The sequence below is a fragment of the Chelonia mydas genome, chromosome 7, assembly GCF_015237465.2.
Source record: "Chelonia mydas isolate rCheMyd1 chromosome 7, rCheMyd1.pri.v2, whole genome shotgun sequence".
NCBI classification, from domain to species: domain Eukaryota; kingdom Metazoa; phylum Chordata; order Testudines; family Cheloniidae; genus Chelonia; species Chelonia mydas.
Window position 1 is genome coordinate 49,052,215 of NC_057853.1, and position 21,285 is coordinate 49,073,499.

The 21,285-nt window shown below is 48.7% G+C and overlaps 1 protein-coding gene across 4 annotated transcripts in view; it reads left to right on the forward strand.

Moving 5' to 3' along the window:
- The window catches only part of LOC102935871 (TRAF interacting protein), a 66,270-nt gene extending 45,982 nt beyond the window's left edge, over positions 1-20,288 (forward strand). The window contains exons 15-16 of one of the 4 annotated variants that reach the window (XM_043552316.1): positions 9,167-9,439; positions 19,522-20,288. In XM_043552316.1, the coding sequence (XP_043408251.1) occupies positions 9,167-9,439; positions 19,522-19,554 (306 nt within the window). In that variant the 3' untranslated portion in view covers positions 19,555-20,288. Of the gene's footprint in view, positions 1-6,808; positions 8,420-9,166; positions 9,440-19,521 lie in introns of those variants that run through there. The other 3 variants (XM_037905952.2, XM_037905947.2, XM_037905950.2) reach the window with 3 other exon arrangements.
- The last annotated feature ends 997 nt before the right edge of the window (positions 20,289-21,285 follow it).

Genomic DNA, 21,285 nt, shown 5'->3' on the forward strand with positions numbered 1-21,285 from the left:
CGGTGCATGGGATTCTTCCGTCCTAAGTGCAGGACCCTGCACTTATCCTTGTTGAACCTCATCAGATTTCTATTGGCCCAATCCTCCAATTTGTCTAGGTCCCTCTGTATCCTATCCCTGCCCTCCAGCGTATCTACCACTCCTCCTAGTTTAGTATCATCCGCAAATTTGCTGAGAGTGCAGTCCACACCATCCTCCAGATCATTTATGAAGATATTGAACAAAACCGGCCCCAGGACCGACCCTTGGGGCACTCCACTTGATACCGGCTGCCAACTAGACATGGAGCCATTGATCACTACCCGTTGAGCCCGACAATCTAGCCAACTTTCTACCCACCTTATAGTGCATTCATCCAGCCCATACTTCTTTAACTTGCTGACAAGAATACTGTGGGAGACAGTGTCAAAAGCTTTGCTAAAGTCAAGAAACAATACATCCACTGCTTTCCCTTCATCCACAGAACCAGTAATCTCATCATAGAAGGCGATTAGATTAGTCAGGTATGACCTTCCCTTGGTGAATCCATGCTGACTGTTCCTGATCACTTTCCTCTCCTCTAAGTGCTTCAGAATTGATTCCTTGAGGACCTGTTCCATGACTTTTCCAGGGACTGAGGTGAGGCTGACTGGCCTGTAGTTCCCAGGATCCGCCTTCTTCTCTTTTTTAAAGACGGCCACTACATTAGCCCTTTTCCAGTCGTCCGGGACTTCCCCCGTTCGCCATGAGTTTTCAAAGATAATGGCCAATGGCTCTGCAATCACAGCCGCCAATTCCTTTAGGACTCTCGGATGCAATGCATCCGGCCCCATGGACTTGTGCTCGTCCAGCTTTTCTAAATAGTCCCTAACCACTTCTTTCTCCACAGAGGGCTGGCCACCTACTCCCCATGCTGTGATGCCCAGCACAGCAGTCTGGGATCTGACCTTGTTCGTGAAGACAGAGGCAAAAAAAGCATTGAGTACATTAGCTTTTTCCACATCCTCTGTCACTAGGTTGCCTCCCTCATTCAGTAAGGGGCCCACACTTTCCTTGGCTTTCTTCTTGTTGCCAACATACCTGAAGAAACCCTTCTTGTTACTCTTGACATCTCTTGCTAGCTGCAGCTCCAGGTGTGATTTGGCCCTCCTGATTTCATTCCTACATGCCCGAGCAATATTTATATACTTTTCCCTGGTCATTTGTCCAATCTTCCACTTCTTGTAAGCTTCTTTTTTATGTTTAAGATCCGCAAGGATTTCACCGTTAAGCCAAGCTGGTCGCCTGCCATATTTACTATTCTTTCGACACATCGGGATGGTTTGTCCCTGTAACCTCAATAGGGATTCCTTGAAATACAGCCAGCTCTCCTGGACTCCTTTCCCCTTCATGTTATTCCCCCAGGGGATCCTATCCATCAGTTCCCTGAGGGAGTCGAAGTCTGCTTTCCTGAAGTCTAGGGTCCGTATTCTGCTGCTTACCTTTCTTCCCTGTGTCAGGATCCTGAACTCAACCAACTCATGGTCACTGCCTCCCAGATTCCCATCCACTTTTGCTTCCCCCACTAATTCTTCCCGGTTTGTGAGCAGCAGGTCAAGAAAAGCTCCCCCGCAGTTGGCTCCTCTAGCACTTGCACCAGGAAATTGTCCCCTACATTTTCCAAAAACTTCCTGGATTGTCTATGCACCGCTGTAGTGCTCTCCCAGCAGATATCAGGAAGATTAAAGTCGCCCATGAGAACCAGGGCGTGTGATCTAGTAGCTTCTGCGAGTTGCCGGAAGAAAGCTTCATCCACCTCATCCCCCTGGTCCGGTGGTCTATAGCAGACTCCCACCACTACATCACCCTTGTTGCTCACACTTCTAAACTTAATCCAGACACTCTCAGGTTTTTCTGCAGTTTCATACCGGAGCTCTGAGCAGTCATACTGCTCCCTTACATACAGTACTGCTCCCCCACCTTTTCTGCCCTGCATGTCCTTCCTGAACAGTTTATAACCATCCATGAAAGTACTCCAATCATGTGAGTTATCCCACCAAGTCTCTGTTATTCCAATCACGTCATAATTCCTTGACATCACCAGGACCTCCACTTCTCCCTGCTTGTTTCCAAGGCTTTGTGCATTTGTATATAGGCACTTGAGATGACCTCCTGATCGCCCCTCATTCTCAGTATGAGGTAGGAGCCCTCCCCTCACAGACGTTCCTGCCTGTGCTTCCTCCCGGTATCCCGCTTTCCCACTTACCTCAGGGCTTTGGTCTCCTTCCCCCAGTGAACCTAGTTTAAAGCCCTCCTCACTAGGTTAGCCAGCCTGCTCGCAAAGATGCTCTTCCCTCTCTTCGTTAGGTGGAGCCCGTCTCTGCACAGCACTCCTCCTTCATGGAACACCATCCCATGGTCAAAGAATCCAAAGCCTTCTCTCCGACACCACCTGCGTAGCCATTCGTTGACTTCCACTATTCGACAGTCCCTACCCCGGCCTTTTCCTTCCACGGGGAGGATGGACGAGAACACCACTTGCGCCTCAGACTCCTTTATCCTTCTTCCCAGAGCCACGTAGTCCGCAGTGATCCGCTCAAGGTCATTCTTGGCAGTATCATTGGTGCCCACGTGGAGAAGCAGGAAGGGGTAGCGATCCAAGGGCTTGATGAGTCTCGGCAGTCTCTCCGTCACATCGCGAATCTTAGCCCCTGGCAAGCAGCAGACTTCTCTGTTTTCCCAGTCAGGGCGGCAGATAGATGACTCAGTCCCCCTGAGGAGAGAGTCCCCGACCACCACCACCCGCCTCCTTCTCTTGGGAGTGGTGGTCGTGGAACCCCCAACCTCAGGACAGCGCATCTCGCCTTCCAACCAGCAGAGTCTTCTTCTGCTTTCTCCCCCCAGATGTATCATCTGGTCCACTCTCCGCAATGGTACCTGTGGAGAGAACATGAAAACATGCTTACCTGTGTCCGCGTTGCTGGTACCCGGACATTCCCCCTTCTTCTGGAGGTCACATGTTGCCAAGCTTCCTCACTGGCCTCTTGGCTCCGCTGTGCAACCTGCTCTAAATCTTGAGAGCTTTGTGCCCGTAGAAGCATATCCTGACTTTTATCCAGAAAATCCTCAGATTCTCGTATGCAACGCAGGGTAGATATCTGTAGCTCCAGACCTTCGATCTTCTCTTCCAATATGGATACTAGCTTGCACTTTGTACAGACAAAGTCGCTTCTGTCCTGTGGAAGAAACACAAACATGGCACATCCAGTGCAGGTCACAAAAGCTGAACCCCTCCCTTCCATATCACCTTCCTACTATGAGCTTCCTCAGAGAAGTTGGCAAGATGTAAGCCTCACTGGGCTCACTCCAGGCAAACTCCTGCTGTGTGCTGCTCAGCTGGTTCGCCGCTGCTCAGCTGGTTCGCGGAGCTCTGGCTATTTTTAAACAGCCAGGCTTCCCTGAAACAGAGAGACAGCCCCAATACCCGCCCCCTGCAGGCTACCACCCAATCAGGCACTCGCTCAGGCTTTCAAACTGCCCTCCCAGCAAACACACACTCGGATACTCACTCAGCAAACACGCATAAGACAGGTTTTCCATTCCTTGGATTATCCTAGTAGCCCTTCTCTATACCTGTTCCAGTTTGAATTAATCCTTCTTCAACATGGGGAGACCAGAACTGCACACAGTATTCCAGATGAGGTCTCACCAGTGCCTTGTATAACTGTACTAACACCTCCTTATCTCTACTGGAAATACCTCGCCTGATGCATCCCAAGACCGCATTAGCTTTTTTCACGGCCATATCACATTGGCGGCTCATAGTCATCCTGTGTTCAACCAATACTCCGAGGTCCTTCTCCTCTTCTGTTACTTCCAAGCAATGCATCCCCAGCTTATAACAAAAATTATTATTTCTTAAATGCATGACCTTGCACTTTTCACTATTAAATTTCATCCTATTACTATTACTCCAGTTTATAAGGTCATCCAGATCTTTCTGTATGATATCCCGGTCCTTCTCTGTATTGGCAATACCTCCCAGCTTTGTATCATCCACAAACTTTATTAGCGCCCGCCCACTTTTTGTGCCAAGGTCAGTAATAAAAAGATTAAGATTCATCCCAAAACTGATCCCTGAGGAACTCCACTAGTAACCTCCCTCCAGCCTGACAGTTCACTTTTCAGTGTGACCAGTTGTAGTCTCCCCTTTAATCAGTTCCTTATCCACCTTTCAATTTTCATATTGATCCAATTTAGCTAATAATTCCCCATGTGGAACCGTATCAAATGCCTTACTGAAATCAAGGTAAATTAGATCCACTGTGTTTTCTTTGTCTAAAAAATCTGTTACCTTCTCAAAGGAGGAGATCAGGTTGGTTTGGCACGATCTATCTTTTGTAAAACCATGTTGTATTTTGTCCCATTTACCATTGACCTCAATGTCCTTAACTACTTTCTCCTTCAAAATTTTTTCCAAGACCTTGCATACTACAGATGTCAAACGAACAGGCCTGTAGTTACCCGGATCATTTTTTTTTTTTCCTTTCTTAAAAATAGGAACTATGTTAGCAATTCTCCAGTCATACGGTACAACCCCTGAGTTTACAGATTCATCAAAAATTCTTGCTAATGGGCTTGCAATTTCATGTGCCATTTCCTTTAATATTCTTGGATGAAGATTATCTGGGCCCCCTGATTTAGTCCCATTAAGCTGTTCGAGTTCGGCTTCTACCTCGGATGTGGTAATGTCTACCTCCATATCTTCATTCCCATCCTACCATTATCCCTAAGCTCCTCATTAGCCTCAAAGATTGAGACAAAGTATTTGGTTAGATATTGGGCCATGCCAAGGTTATCCTTAACCTCCACTCCATCCTCAGTGTTTAGTGGTCCCACTTCTTTCTGTTTTCTTATTTATATGGCTATAGAACCTTTTACTGTTGGTTTTCATTCCCTTTGCAAGGTCCAACTCTACATGGCTTTTGGCCTTTCTCACTTTATCCCTACACGTTCTGGCCTCAATAAGGTAGCTTTCCTTGCTGATCCCTCCCATCTTCCACTCCTTGTAGGTTTTCTGCTTTTTCTTAATCGCCTCTCTGAGATGCTTGCTCATCTAGCCTGGTCTACAACTCCTGCCTATGAATTTTTTCCCCTTTCTTGGGATGCAGGCTTCTGATAGTTTCTGCAACTTTGACTTGAAGTAATTCCAGGTCTCTTCTGCCTTTAGATCCACAAGTTCTTCAGTCCAATCCACTTCCCTAACTAATTTCCTTAATTTTTGAAAGTTAGCCCTTTTGAAATCCAAAACCTTAGTCAGAAATCTTGTTCATCCTTCCATTTAGTTTGAACTAAGCGCATGATCGCATGTTGTCCCCTACAACCATTTCTTCTATGAGGTCCTTGCTACTCACTAAAACCAAATCTAAAATGGCATCCCCTCTTGTTGGTTCAGCAACTACTTTGTGAAGGAGTCCATCAGCTATCGCATCCAGGAAAATCTGAGCCCGCTTATTATTACTAGCACTTGTTCTATATCATCCCAGCCAGGGCTTTGTCTAGCCTGACCTTAAAAACCTCTCAGGAAGAAGATTCCACCACCTCCCTCGGTAACCCATTCCAGTGCTTCACCACCCTCCTCGTGAAAAAGTTTTTCCTAATATCCAACCTAAACCTTCCCCACTGCAACTTGAGACCATTACTCCTTGTTCTGTCATCGGCTACCACTGAGAACAGTCTAGATCAGTGCTTCTCAAGCTATCTGATGTGTGGGACCGGCAATTTTTTTTTCCAATATGTGCACAGACCTGCAGCCGATGGCTCGCGGACTGGCACCGGTCTGCCGACCACCATTTTGAGTATCACTGGTCTAGATCCATCCTCTTTGGAACCCCCTTTCAAGTAGTTGAAAGCAGCTATTAAATCCCCTCTCATTCTTCTCTTCTGCAGACTAAATAATCCCAGTTCTCTCAGCCTCTCCTCATAAGTCATGTGCTCCAGCCCCCTAATCATTTTTGTTGCCCTCCACTGGACTCTTCCAGTTTTTCCACATCCTTCTTGTAGTGTGGGGCCCAAAACTGGACACGCTACTCCAGATGAGGCCTCACCAATGCCAAATAGAGGGGAATGATCACATCCCTCGATCTGCTGGCAATGCTCCTCCAAAAAGGGCACACTGTTGACTCATATCCAGCTTCTAGTCCACTGTAACCCTTAGGTCCTTTTCCACAGAACTGCTGCCTAGCCACTCGGTCCCTAGTCTGTAGCAGTGCCCATCTTGTTTGCCCATTTGCCTTTTTGATATTTTTATGTTCTTACTAATGTGTGTGAACAAAGACACTGTTACAGCTGCCCACAAGCAGAGGAAGGGGGGAGAGATAAGAGAGCAAAAGTGTTGCTGGGCAGAGTGGGAGTTTAATATACAAGTGTACACTTGAAGGACAGTCCTGCCTCAAAGTCCTCTCCTGAAATAAGGTCAAGGAACCAGTCACGAAGGGCGAGGGGGGGAAAGTATAAGAAATACTAAAAGTCAAAGGGTATGTCTACACTACAAAATAAGGTCAATTTTATAGAAGTCGATTTTCAGTCAATTGCGTACGTCCACACTAAGCGCATTAAGTTGGTGGAGTGCGTCCTCACTACCATAGCTAGCATCGACTTACAGAGCGGTGCACTGTGGGTAGCTACTCCACAGTTCCTGCAGTCTCCACCGCCCATTGGAATTCTTGGTTAAGTACCCAATGCCTGATGGGGCAAAAATATTGTTGCGGGTGGTTTGGGGTACATGTCAGTCGCCCCTCCCTCCGTGAAAGCAACTCAGACAATCGTTTTGCACCTTTTTTCCGTGCAGACGCCATAGCACGGCAAGCATTGAGTCCACTCAGCTCACCCTCACTGCTGTTGTGTCCTGGGTGCTGCTGTCAGCCAACAGTGCAGTAGGTCTGCTAACTGTCATCATCCATCACTTCCGCTGCAACTCTGCTCTCCTGCAGCTCAGGGGATCTGTTCTGGTCCTCCTGGGTGCTCCTAACAGTCGTCATCCACCTCTTCCGCTTCAACTCTGCTGTCCTGCAGACACCGTACCACGGCAAGCATGGAGCCCGCAAAGCTCGCCATCACCGCTACTGTTGTGAGCATTGTAAACACCTCGCACGTTATCCTGGAGTATATGCAGAACCGGGCTAAGACGCCAGCACGAGGAGGATTTTAATGAGGACATGGACACAGACATTCCTGAAAGCATGGGCTGTGACAATTGGGACATCATGGCGGCAGTGGGGCTGGTTGATATAGTGGAATGCTACGTCTGGGCCAGGCAAACAAGCACAGACTGGTGGGTCCGCATAGTGTTGCAGGTATGGGATGATTCACAGTGGCTGTGAAACTTTCGCATGCGTACGGCCACTTTCCTGGAACTCTGTGAGTTACTTTCCCCCACGCTGAAGCACAGAAACACTGAGATGAGAGCTGCCCTGACAGTTGAGAAGCAAGTGGCGATAGCCTTGTGGAAGTTTGCAATGCCTGACTGATACCGGTCAGTCGGGAATCAATTTGGAGTGGGCAAGACTACTGTGGGGACTGCTGTGATCCAAGTAGCCAATGCAATCGCTGACGTTCTGCTATCAAGGGTAGTGACTCTGGGAAATGTGCAGGTCATACTGGATAGCTTTGCTGCAATGGGGTTCCCTAACTGTCGTGGGGCGATAGATGGCATGCATATCCCCATCTTGGCACCAGACCACCTTGCCAACCAGTACATAAACCGCAAGGGGTACTTCTCAATGGTGCTGCAAACACTGGTGGATCACAAGGGACGTTTCACCGACATCAATGTGGGATTGCCGGGAAAGGTACATGATGCTTGCATATTTAGGAACTCCGGACTGTTCCTTCTTGCAACTTCTCGGACTTACTTCCCAGACCAGAAAATTACCATTGAGGAAGTTGAAATGCCAATATTTATCCTTGGGGACCCAGCCTACCCCTTGCTCCCATGGCTCATGAAGCCGTACACCAGCAGCCTGGACAGTAAGGAGCAGTTCAACTATAGGCTGAGCAAGTGCAGAATGGTGGTAGAATGTGCCTTTGGATGTTTAAAAGCTTGCTGACTAGGTCAGACCGCAGCGTAACCAACATTCCCATTGTTATTGCGGCTTGCTGTGTGCTCCATAATATCTGTGAGAGTAAGAGGGAGACGGTTATGGAGAGGTGGGAGGTTGAGGCAAATCGCCTGGTGGCCAATTTTTGAGCAGACACCAGCGTGATTAGAAGAGCACAGCAAGGCACGCTGCGCATCAGAGAGGTTTTGAAAACCAGTTTCATGACTGGCCAGGCTACATTGTGACTGTGTGTGTTTCTCCTTGATGCAAACCCACCCACCTTGGTTGATTTTTAATTCCCTGTAACCAAACCACCCTCCCTCCTTCCCCCCTTCGAAATAAAGTAACTATTGTTTTGAAACTATTCATTATTTCTTTTATTAATTTAAAAAAAAAAAGTGAGATAACTGACAAGGTAGCCCGGGTGGGGTGGGGGAGGAGGGAAGGACAAGGCTAGATTGTCTGTCTGTCTTTTGTAGCCACACTACAAATCAAACTGTTTGAATGGCAGCCTTCTATTGCTTTGGCCATCCTCTGTAGTGGAGTGGCTGGGTGCCCGGAGCCTCCCTCCATGCATTCTTGGGCGTCTGGGTGAGGAGGATATGGAACTTGGGGAGGAGGTCAGCCGGTTATACAATGGATGCAGTGGAAGGTCTGTGCTCCTGTTGGCTTTCTTGCAGCTCCACCAGATGTTTCATCATGTCCGTTTGCTTCCCCCATTAGCCACAGCATCACCTCCTGCCTCTGCTCTTCGCGCTCAATTAATGCTTTCCTGGCCTCTAACACTGAATGCCTCCATGCATTAAGCTGCGCTCTATCAGTGCGGGAGGACTGCATGAGCTCGGAAAACATGTCATCGAGTGCATGTTTTTCACCTTCTAATCTGTGATAATCTCAGGAAGGAGATGATAGAGGGAGCATAGAAACATAGAAAGGCGTTTGCCTGGGAGTTCGCCTGGGGAGAGCCCACTGAGGCTTACATCTTGCCGGCTTCTCTGAGTAGTTACTGCATCTCCTGAGGAAGCTCGTAGAAGGAAGATAATATGGATGCGGGGTGTTCAGCTGTTGTGACCTGCACTGGATGTGCTATGATTGTCTTTCTTCCACAGGACAGAAGCGACTTTGTCTGTAAAAAGTGCAAACTGGTCTCCATATTGGAAGAGAAGGTTCAAGGTCTAGAGCAACAGGTATCGACCCTGCGTTGCATAAGAGAAACTGAAGATTTCCTGGACAGACGTCAGGATATGCTTCTACGGGCACAAAGTTCTGAAGATTCAGAGCAGGCTGCACAGCAGGGACAGGAGGCCGGTGAAGAAATTTGGCATCATGTGACCTCCAGAAGAAGAAAGGGGAACGTCCATGTACCAGCAATGCAGATACAGGTAAGTAACCGTTTTCATGTTCTCTCCACAGGTACCAATGCGGAGAGTGGACCACATGATACGTCTGAGGGAAGGGAGCAGAAGGAGACTCCGCCAGTTGGAAGGCATGAGATGCACTGTCCTAGGGCTGGGGGTTCCATGACCACTGCTCCCAAGAGAAGGAGGCGGGTGGTGGTGGTCGGGGACTCTCTGCTCAGGGGGACTGAGTCATTTATCTGCTGCCCCGACCGGGAAAACTGAGAAGTCTGCTGCTTGCCAGGAGCTAGGATTCGTGATGTGACGGAGAGACTGCCGAGACTCATCAAGCCCTCGGATCGCTACCCCTTCCTGCTTCTCCACATGGGCACCAATGATACTGCCAAGAATGACCTTGAGCGGATCACTGCAGACTACATGTTTCTGGGAAGAAGGATAAAGGAGTTTGAGCCGCAAGTGGTGTTCTCGTCCATTCTCCCCGTGGAAGAAAAACGCCGGGGTAGGGACCGTCGAATCATGGAAGTCAACGAATGGCTATGCAGGCGGTGTCGGAGAGAAGGCTTTGGATTCTTTGACCATGGGATGGTGTTCCAAGAAGGAGGAGTGCTAGGCAGAGACGGGCTTCACCTAACGAAGAGAAGGAAGAACGTCTTCGCAAGCAGGCTGGCTAACCTAATGAGGAGGGCTTTCAACTAGGTTGACCGGGGGAAGGCGACCAAAGCCCTGAGGTAAGTGGGGAAGTGGGATACCGGGAGGGAGCAGGAGCGTATGAGATGGGAGGGCTCCTACCTCATACTGAGAAAGAGGGGCGATCAGCGAGTTATCTCAGGTGTCTATACACAAATGCACAAAGCCTGGGAAACAAGCAGGGAGAACTGGAAGTCCTGGCAAAGTCAAGGAATTATGATGTGATTGGAATAACCGAGACTTGGTGGGATAACTCACATGACTGGAGTACTGTCATGGACGGATATAAGCTGTTCAGAAAGGACAGGCAGGGCAGAAAAGGTGGGGGAGTTGCACTGTATGTAAGAGAGCAGTATGACTGCTCAGAGCTCCGGTATGAAGCTGCAGAAAAACCTGAGAGTGTCTGGATTAAGTTTAGAAGTGTGAGCACCAAGGGTGATGTCGTGGTGGGAGTCTGCTATAGACCACCGGACCAGGGGGATGAGGTGGACGAGGCTTTCTTCCGGCAACTCGCAGAAGCTAATAGATCACACGCCCTGGTTCTCATGGGAGACTTCAATCACCCTGATATCTGCTGGGGGAGCAATACAGCGGTGCACAGACAATCCAGGAAGTTTTTGGGAAGTGTAGGGAACAATTTCCTGGTGCAAGTGCTGGAGGAACCAACTCGGGGCAGAGCTCTTCTTGACCTGCTGCTCACAAACTGGGAAGAATTAGTAGGGGAAGCAAAAGTGGATGGGAACCTGGGAGGCAGTGACCATGAGATGGTCGAGTTCAGGATCCTGACACAAGGAGGAAAGGAAAGCAGCAGAATACAGACCCTGGACTTCAGAAAACCAGACTTTGACTTCCTCAGGGAACTGATGGGCAGGATCCCCTGGGAGAATAACATGAGGGGGAAAGGAGTCCAGGAGAACTGGCTTTATTTTAAAGAATCCTTATTGAGGTGACAGGGACAAACCATCCCGATGTGTAGAAAGAATAGTAAATATGGCAGGTGACCAGCTTGGCTTAACAGTGAAGACCTTGCTGATCTTAAACACAAAAAAGAAGCTTACAAGAAGTGGAAGATTGGACAAATGACCAGGGATGAGTATAAAAATATTGCTCGGGCATGCAGGAGTGAAATCAGGAAGGCCAAATAACATCTGGAGTTGCAGCTAGTAAGAGATGTTAAGAGTAACAAGAAGGGTTTCTTCAGGTATGTTGCCAACAAGAAGAAAGTCAAGGAAAGTGTAGGCCCCTTACTGAATGAGGAAGGCAACCTAGTGACAGAGGATGTGGAAAAAGCTTAATGTACTCAATACTTTCTTTGCCTCTGTCTTCACGAACAAGGTCAGCTCCAGACTACTGCACTGGGCAGCACAGCATGGGGAGGAGGTGACCAGCCCTCTGTGGAGAAAGAAGTGGTTCGGGACTATTTAGAAAAGCTGGACGTGCACAAGGCCATGGGGCCGGATGCACTGCATCCGAGAGTGCTAAAGGAGTTGGCGGATGTGATTGCAGAGCCATTGTCCATCATCTTTGAAAACTCATGATGATCCGGGGAAGTCCCGGACGACTGGAAAAAGGCTAATGTAGTGCCCATCTTTAAAAAAGGGAAGGAGGAGGATCCGGGGAACTTCAGCCTCACCTCAGTTCCCGGAAAAATCATGGAGCAGGTCCTCAAGGAATCAATTCTGAAGCACTTAGAGGAGAGGAAAGTGATCAGGAACAGTCAGCATGGATTCACAAAGGGTAAGTCATGCCTGACTAATCTAATTGCCTTCTATGACAAGATAATGTGTTCTGTGGATGAAGGGAAAGCAGTGGACATGTTGTTCCTTGACTTTAGCAAAGCTTTTGACACTGTCTCCCACAGTATTCTTGTCAGCAAGTTAAAGAAGTGTGGGCTGGATGAATGCACTAAAAGGTGGGTAGAAAGTTGGCTAGATTGTCGGGCTCAACAGGTAGTGATCAATGGCTCCATGTCTAGTTGGCAGCCAGTATCAAGCGGAGTGTCCCAAGGGTCGGTCCTGGGGCCAGTTTTGTTCAATATCTTCATAAATGATCTGGAGGATGGTGTGGATTGCACCCTCAGCAAGTTTGCAGATGACACTAAAGTGGGAGGAGTGGTAGATATGCTGGAGGGTAGGGATAGGATACAGAGGAACCTAGACAAATTGGAGGATTGGGCCAAAAGAAATCTGATGAGGTTCAACAAGGACAAGTGTAGAGTCCTGCACTTAGGACAGAAGAATCCAATGCACTGCTACAGACTAGGGACTGAATGGCTAGGCGGCACTTCTGCAGAAAAGGACCTAGGGGTTACAGTGGACGAGAAGCAGGATATGAGTCAACAGTGTGGCCTTGTTGCCAAGAAGGCCAATGGCATTTTGGGATGTATACGTAGGGGCACTGCCAGCAGATCGAGGGATGTGATCGTTCCCCTCTATTCGACATTGGTGAGGCCTCATCTGGAGTACTGTGTCCAGTTTTGGGCTGCACACTACAAGAAGGATGTGGAAAAATTGGAGAGAGTCCAACAGAGGGCAACAAAAATGATTAGGGGACTGGAACACATGACTTATGAGGACAGGCTGAGGGAACTGGGATTGTTTTTAGTCTACAGAAGAGAAGAATGAGGGGGGATTTGCTAGCTGCTTTCAGCTACCTGAAAGGTGGTTCCAAAGAGGATGGATCTAGACTATTCTCAGTGGTAGCGGATGACAGGACAAGGAGTAATGGTCTCAGGTTGCAGTGGGTGAGGTTTAGGTTGGATATTAGGAAAGACTTTTTCACTAGGAGGGTGGTGAAACACTGGAATGCGTTACCTAGGGAGGTGGTGGAATCTCCTTCCTTAGAAGTTTTTAAGGTCAGGCTTGACAAAGCCCTGGCTGGGATGATTTAATTGGGGATCGGTCCTGCTTTGAGCAGGGGGTTGGACTAGATGACCTCCTGAGGTCCCTTCCAACCCTGATAATCTATGGTTCTATGATTTGCAGCTGGGGGAGAGATAAAAAGGGAGAGTAAAATTTAAGATGACACATTTCTGAGAACAAAAGGGAGACTCTCTTTCACAGTAAAGCAATTCACAGAATACAGCACATGTGCTTTAGGTACAAGGTCGCATTTTGCCTTTTATGTTGAGCACCTGCCAGTATGGTGACACATCACAAACGGCTGGGCAACTGAATTCGGTTTCCAGGCAGCCATGGTAAGTCTTTTGGTACGTGGGGTTGGCTTCTTACGCCTTCATAACATGTGGGAATGGTTTCAAACTGCAGTGCCATCCTTTTCCCATAGCAAGCAATGGGTTGGGTTTCACGTTTAAAAGGAAGGGCTGTGATTTTCAGGTGGGTGTGCAGCACACACCTCCCCCGACCCCACCGCCTGGCTATTCTCTGGGATGATCCCTTCACCCCTCCCCCCCGCCACATGGCTATTCTCTGGGCTGATCCCTTTTAGTAGTCAGGCATTGCAAGCTTCCACAGGGCTATCACCACTCACTTCTCAACTGTCAGGACACCTCTCATCTTGGTATTCCTGTGCTTCAGGGCAGGGGAAAGCAACTCACAAAGTTCAAGGAAAGTGGCCTTACGCATGCGAAAGTTTCGCAGCCACTGTGAATCATTCCATACCCGCAACATTATGCGGTCCCACCAGTCTGTGCTTGTTTGCTGGGCCCAGAATCGGCGTTCCACTGTATCAACCAGCCCCACTGCTGCCATGATGTCCCAATTGCCACAGCCTATGCCTTCAGGAACGTCTGTGTCCATGTCCTCATCACAATCTTCTTCATGCTGGCGTCTCTTAGCTCGGTTCTGCACATACTCCAGGATAATGTGCAAGGTGTTTACAATGCTCACAACTGCAGCAGTGAGCTGAGCGGGCTCCATGCTTGCTGTGGTATGGCGTCTGCACGGGTAACCCAGGAAGAAAGGCGTGAAATGGTTGTCTGCCATTGCTTTCACGAAGGGAGAGAAGGGGCGACTGACATGTACCCCAAACCACCCTCAAAAATGTTTTTGCCCCATCAAGCATTGGGAGCTTAAACCAGAATTCCAATGGGCAGTGGAGACTGTGGGAACTGTGGGATAGCAACCCACAGTGCACTGCTCCATAAGTCAATGCTAGCCACAGTATTGAGGACACGCTCCACTGACTTAATGTGCTTTGTGGGGACATACACAATTGACTGTATAAAATCGATTTCCAAAAATCGAGTTCTATAAAATCGACCTAATTTCGTAGTATATACATACCCTGAGAAAAACAACCAAATCTGGAATTAAAGTGAACAGAATTTTATTGGAAGTGAAAACTGGGCCTGAGCTTGTCTCTATAATTTCACCCAAGTAGTAACGGCCCCTGCTATTTCATTAGGGAAACAGTCTCAGGAAAAGCCTGCTTCTTTTGGCTTTTCATTGTATTTATGCCACGACATCTTCCTTTGGCCAATTGCAGGAGCACACGTAGCACACACTGACCAGTGGGTTGCAGAAGGAAGGGGGCAAAAGGCGCACAGATTTTGTCTAAAGGTGTCATTATTAATCATTGATTTGGACTGCAGCAGTGCCAGGAGCCCCACTTACGGAGCAGGACCCCACTGTGCTAGGCACTGTCCAAACACAGAACAAAAGAGATGGGCTCTGTTCCAAGGAGTATTAAGCACAAGAATCAGGTTGTTCTAAGCCTGCTCCAAAGCCCTCTGAAGTCAGCTCCCACTGGCCTCCTTGGGGGTAGGAGCAGGCCCTTGGTGCACAGGGTGTTAAGCGCTTTTTCTTCACCCCTCCCCTGGTTGTTGTTACGCAGACAGAATGCAGAAGAACAGAAGTCTGAAGTGCAGGCAATGCAATGTTTGTTGGGATTAATTCAAGGAAGCATAGTGTTGCAGGTCTGGGATGATTCCCAGTGGCTGCGAAACTTTCGCATGCATAAGGGCACTTTTATGGAACTTTGTGACTTGCTTTCACCTGCCCTGAGGTGCAAGAATACCAGAATGAGAGCAGCCCTCACAGTTGAGAAGCGAGAGGCAATAGCCCTGTGGAAGCTTGCAACGCGAGACAGCTACCGGTCAGTCGGGAATCAATTTGGAGTGGGCAAATCTACTGTGGGGGCTTCTGTGATGCAAGTAGCCAAAGCAATCAAAGATCTGCTGATATCAAGGGTAGTGACCCTGGGAAATGTGCAGGTCATAGTGGATGGCTTTGCTGCAATGGGATTCCCTAACTGTGGTGGGGCCATAGACAGAACCCATATCCCTATCTTGGCACCAGAGCACCAAGCCGGCGAGTACATAAACCGCAAGGGGTACTTTTCAATAGTGCTGCAAGCACTGGTGGATCACAAGGGACGTTTCACCAACATCAACGTGGGATGGCCGGGAAAGGTACATGACGCTCGCATCTTCAGGAACTCTGGTCTGTTTCAAAAGCTGCAGGAAGGGACTTTATTCCCAGTATAGAAAATAACTGTTGGGGATGTTGAAACACCTATAGTTATCCTTGGAGACCCAGCCTACCCCTTAACGCCATGGCTCATGAAGCCATACACAGGCAGCCTGGACCGTAGTCAGGAGCTGTTCAACTACAGGCTGAGCAAGTGCAGAATGGTGGTAGAATGTGCATTTGGACGTTTAAAAGCATGCTGATGCAGTTTACTGACTCGGTTAGACCTCAGCAAAACCAATATTCCCACTGTTATTACTACTTGCTGTGCTCTCCACAATATCTGTGAGTAAGGGGGAGATGTTGAGGCAAATCGCCTGGCCGCTGCTTACGTGCAGCCAGACACCAGGGCAGTTACAAGAGCACAGGAGGGTGCAGTGCGCATCAGAGAAGCTTTGAAAACCAGTTTCGTGACTGGCCAGGCTACGGTGTGAAAGTTCTCTTTGTGTCTCTTGATGGAAACCCCCCGTCCCTTGGTTCACTCTACTTCCCTATAAGCTAAGCACCCTCCCCTTCTCCCTTCGATCACCGTTTGCAGAGGCAATAAAGTCATTGTTGCTTCACATTCATGCATTCTTTATTAATTCATCACACAAATAGGGGGATAACTGCCAAGGTAGCCCAGGAGAGGTGGTGGAGGAGGGAAGGACAAGAACACACAGCACTTTAAAGGTTTAAAACTTATTGAATGCCAGCCTTTTGTTGCTTGAGCAACCCTCTGGGGTGGAGTGGCTGGGTGGCCGGAGGCCCCCCCAAAGCATTCTTGGGCGTCTGGGTGAGGAGGCTGTGGAACTTGGGGGGGAGGAGGGCGGTTGGTTACATAGGGGCTGTAGTGGCAGTCTGTGCTCCTGCTGCGTTTCCTGCAGTTCAACCATATGCTGGAGCATATTAGTTTGATCCTCCAGCAGCCTCAGCATTGAATCCTGCCTCCTCTCATCACGCTGCCGCCACCTTTCAGCTTCAGTCCTCTCTTCAGCCCACCACTTACTCTCTTCAGCCCCCGCCACCTCTCCTCCCGGTCATTTTCTGACATTGTCTGCCTCCACACGTTCGTCTGTGCTCTGTCAGTGTGGGAGGACAGCATGAGCTCAAGAGAATATTTCATTGCGAGTGCATTTTTTTCACCTTCTAATCTTCGCTAGCCTCTGGGAAGGAGAAGATCCTGTGATCCTTGAAACACATGCAGCTGGTGGAGAGAAAAAAAAGGGACTGGTATTTAAAAAGACACATTTTATAGAACAATGGGTACACTCTTTCACGGTAAACCTTGCTGTCAACATTACATACATAGCACATGTGCTTTCATTACAAGGTCGCATTTTGCCTCCCCCCACCACGTGGCTAGCCCCTCACCCCTCCCCGTGGCTAACAGCGGGGAACATTTCTGTTCAGCCACAGGCAAACAGCCCAGCAGGAACGGGCACCTCTGAATGTCCCCTTAAGAAAAGCACCCTATTTCAACCAGGTGACCATGAATGATATCACTCCCCCGAGGATAACACAGAGAGATAAAGAACGGATGTTGTTTGAACGCCAGCAAACATACACTGCAATGCTTTGTTCTACAGTGATTCCCGAGTACGTGCTACTGGCCTGGAGTGGTAAAGTGTCCTACCATGGTGGACGGAATAAGGCTGCCCTCCCCAGAAACTTTTGTAAAGGCTTTAGGAGTACATCCAGGAGAGCTTTATGGAGATGTCCCTGGAGGATTTCCGCTTCATCCCCAGACACGTTAACAGACTTTTCAAGTAGCTGTACTGGCCGCGAATGCCAGGGCAAATTAATCATTAAACACGCTTGCTTTGAAACCATGTAGACTATTTAAAAAGGTACATTCACCAGAGGTCCCTTCTCCACCTGGCGGGTCGGGGAGTCAGCCTTGGGTGGGTTCGGGGAGTACTGGCTCCAGGTCCAGGGTGAGAAACAGGTCCTGGCTGTCCGGAAAACTGGTTTCTCCGCTTGCTTGCTGTGAGCTGTCTACAACCTCCTCCTCATCATCTTCCTCGTCCCCAAAACCTGCTTCCGTGTTGCCTCCATCTCCATTGAAGGAGTCAAACAACACGGTTGGGGTAGTGGTGGCTGAACCCCCTAAAATGGCATGCAGCTCATCATAGAAGCGGCATGTTTGGGGCTCTGACCCGGAGCGGCCGTTTGCCTCTCTGGTTTTCTGGTAGGCTTGCCTCAGCTCCTTAAGTTTCACGCGGCACTGCTTCGGGTCCCTGTTATGGCCTCTGTCCTTCATGCCTTGGGAGATTTTGACAAATGTTTTGGCATTTCAAAAACTGGAATGGAGTTCTGATAGCACGGATTCCTCTCCCCTTACAGCGATCAGATCCCGTACCTCCTGTTCGGTCCCTGTTGGAGCTCTTTTGCGATTCTGGGACTCCATCATGGTCACCTCTGCTGATGAGCTGTGCATCACCTGCAGCTTGCCACGCTGGCCAAACAGGAAATTGAAAATCAAAAGTTCACAGGCCTTTTCCTGTCTACCTGGCCAGTGCATCTGAGTTGAGAGTGCTGTCCAGAGCGGTCACAATGGAGCACTCTGGGATGGCTCCCGGAGGCCAATACCGTCTAATTGCATCCACAGTACCCCAAATTCGACCCGGCAAGGCCGATTTCAGTGCTAATCCCCTTGTTGGGGGTGGAGTAAATAAATTGATTTTAAGAGCTGTTTAAGTCGAAAAAAGGGCTTTGTCCTGTGGATGGGTGCAGTGTTAAATTTGACCTCAACTCCTAGTGTAGACCAGGGCAAAGAGTCCTCCTTTTACAACAAACCTGGACCTATTAGAAGAACTGAAAGGTGGTGGGTTGCTCCGTGCCGCCGTCCAAGCTCTCTGGAGGCTTTCATCTGTTTCCTGCTCTGCCTGAAACTGCTCCCTTGATGCTGGAGACATTAGTTCCTCACTGGGTTGTGGACTTGGGCTATGTCCCACTGGAAGCGATACAGGTGATGGGGGTGTCTCCATCAATTGTGAACTGCTTTCTGCTGATGCACTAGGTTATATTTGAAGCTCCAGTTGAGCTTCTTGTGCCAGTTTAGCTGCTGCTGCAGGCGATGTGGCGCCCTGTGGTGCTGACTACCCTGACTCTGGTGGGGTTGCAAGCACGGGCTCTGACAGCTCCACCAGTTCCGATCCTTGGGCTGGGTCCCAGGAACTGGATCTACAACTGCTGCCATAGACTTTGGTCTGGGGTCTGGTTCCACCACCTCTGGCTGGGTCCCTGTAGAAGGCTCAGGAATAGAGTTAGGTGTGGAGGCCTGTTTAGCCTGGCTGTGGGTGACCATCCCCACCCTTTTTGTTAGCCTCACATGGTTGGCTAAGTCTTCTCCCAGCAACCTGGGAATGGGATAATCATCATAGACTTCAAAAGTCCATATTCCTGAGCAGCCCTTGTACTGGACAGGCAACTTGGCTGTAGGCAAGTTAAGAGTTGACCTTAAAAGGTTGCACCATCATTTGGGCCTCTGGGTTGATAAATTTGGGGTCCACCAGGAATCGGACACCTGTGCTCCAATGTCTCTCCATGCAGTAATCTTCCTCCCACCCACACTCACAGTTTCCCTTTGCTCTGAGGGTATTTGCGAGGCATCTGGGCCTGAAGGCTCTCTTTAGGACCCTGGGGTGATAAACTGCAGTTGGTTGGTGCTCTTGGGGCAGTTGGCCTTCACATGCTCCAGCTCAATACATTTAAACCATCACCCAGCTGACTGTGGGCTGGGGTGAGGTGGGTGGCTGGAGAGTTGGGTGGTGGGACGAGAGGGCATCTGGGGTCTCCTTAGCTGTGTGGAGGGCTCCTACTTGTGAGGTGGGGGCTTGGGCTGACTCCAATGGTGGGGTGTCACCTTAGGTTGCCCCTTCTGGTATCCGCACCAACTGCTACTAGCTTTTTTCTTCTCCGCCACCTCCACCCATTTGGCTCCGATTTCCTCTGCCTCGGTTGTAGTTTTGGGCTTCCCATCTAGTATGTACCTTTCCATTTCCTCAGGAACACCCTCTCAGAATTGCTCCACTTGCATGAGGAGAGACAGATCTTCCAGAGACTTAACGCTTGCTCCTGATATCCAGGCATCCCAATTTTTCACAATGTGGTAGGTGTGTCGGGAAAATGTCACATCTGGTTTCCACTTATAAACTTATAAAGAATGTATTTAGTGTTACTGGTCTCTTGGGTCAGCTGGTCACTAGTTGTAGCAGTTACTCATTGTGATGTTATCTGATTAAAACATGACCAAGTAGATCATTGTTGCAACTACTATTATACGTTTGCAACAAATTTTGTACAAAATGTAGCCTGTAAGATGTCATAAATATAAAGGGAAGGGTAAACACCTTTAAAATCCCTCCTGGCCAGAGGAAAAACCCTTTCACCTGTAAAGGGTTAAGAAGCTAGGATAACCTCGCTGGCACCTGACCAAAATGACCAATGAGACAAGATACTTTCAAAGCTGGAGTGGGGGAGAAACAAAGGCTCTGTCTGTGTGATGCTTTTGCTGGGGACAGAACAGGAATGGAGTCTTAGAACTTAGTAAGTAATCTAGCTAGATATGCGTTAGATTCTGTTTGTTTAAATGGCTGAGAAAATAAGCTGTGCTGAATGGAATGGATATTCCTGTTTTTGTGTCTTTTTGTAACTTAAGGTTTTGCCTAGAGGGATTCTCTGTGTTTTGAATCTAATTACCCTGTAAGGTATTTACCATCCTGATTTTACAGAGGTGATTCTTTTACTTTTTCTTCTATTAAAATTCTTCTTTTAAGAACCTGATTCCTTTTTCATTGTTCTTAAGATCCAAGGGTTTGGGTCTGTGTTCACCTATGCAAATTGGTGAGGATTTTTAATCAAACCTTCCCCAGGAAAGGGTGTAGCCAGCACAGAGTGCCCGAGGCAAGCAACAGCTGGGTTCGTTGCCCAGTGTGCGTCACGCCAATGACCACAATGGGGTGGAGAAGCAGAGAGATTTATTTGGAGCGCCAAATAGGGCGAAGGGAGACTGAGCTGTCTCAAATCCTGCAGCAGTGCAGCAGATTCCAGTATACATTTTATACCTTTGCCTATTTCACTACACAAGCTTATGCAACCAATTATCTGTTGCCCCGTACAGTACTGTAGCCAATCAGCTAAAGCAGCCAGTTGTGTTTTTCCTCAGTAGCATTGCCCGAGCCTTGCCTTATTTGGTCCTATTTGTTACTGGTTTTTGCTAAACATTTCTGCCTTATCTATCTGTTTCGCAGGCCGAAGCTGGCCTTGGCTGGCGAGCCGTGTGCAAACCTGTCTGTTTGTGTGCTAGCTTCCTCAGAGTTATGCATGATCACAGAGGGTTCAAGGAGCAAAGGGGCCTTGGTTTATCCGGGCCTAGAGCAGGAGGGCTTCCTTGACACTCGTGGTCTTCCACCCTCCTGAGTTACCTAGTGTAGTGCCCAGTGTCACCAACAACTCCCTCCTTTGAGAATACTCAACAAGCTTGCAACTGAGTCTTCTCATATTCCCTGGACAATAAGTGATTCCTAGTTTGAGCGCACGGGTCAGGGCTACTAGCTCAGCCAGCTGGGCAGAGGTCCCGGTGGGCAACCTCTCGGCCTCTACGGTATCATGGAGGGTCACGACAGCATAACCCGCCCTCCTTTGCCCCTCCATGACAATGCTGCTACCATCAGTGTACCTCTCATAATCTGCATTTGGGAGCGGCTGATCCTTTAAATCCTGGCGGCTGGCGTACTGGGCATCTATGATCTCTAAACAGTCATGTTCCTG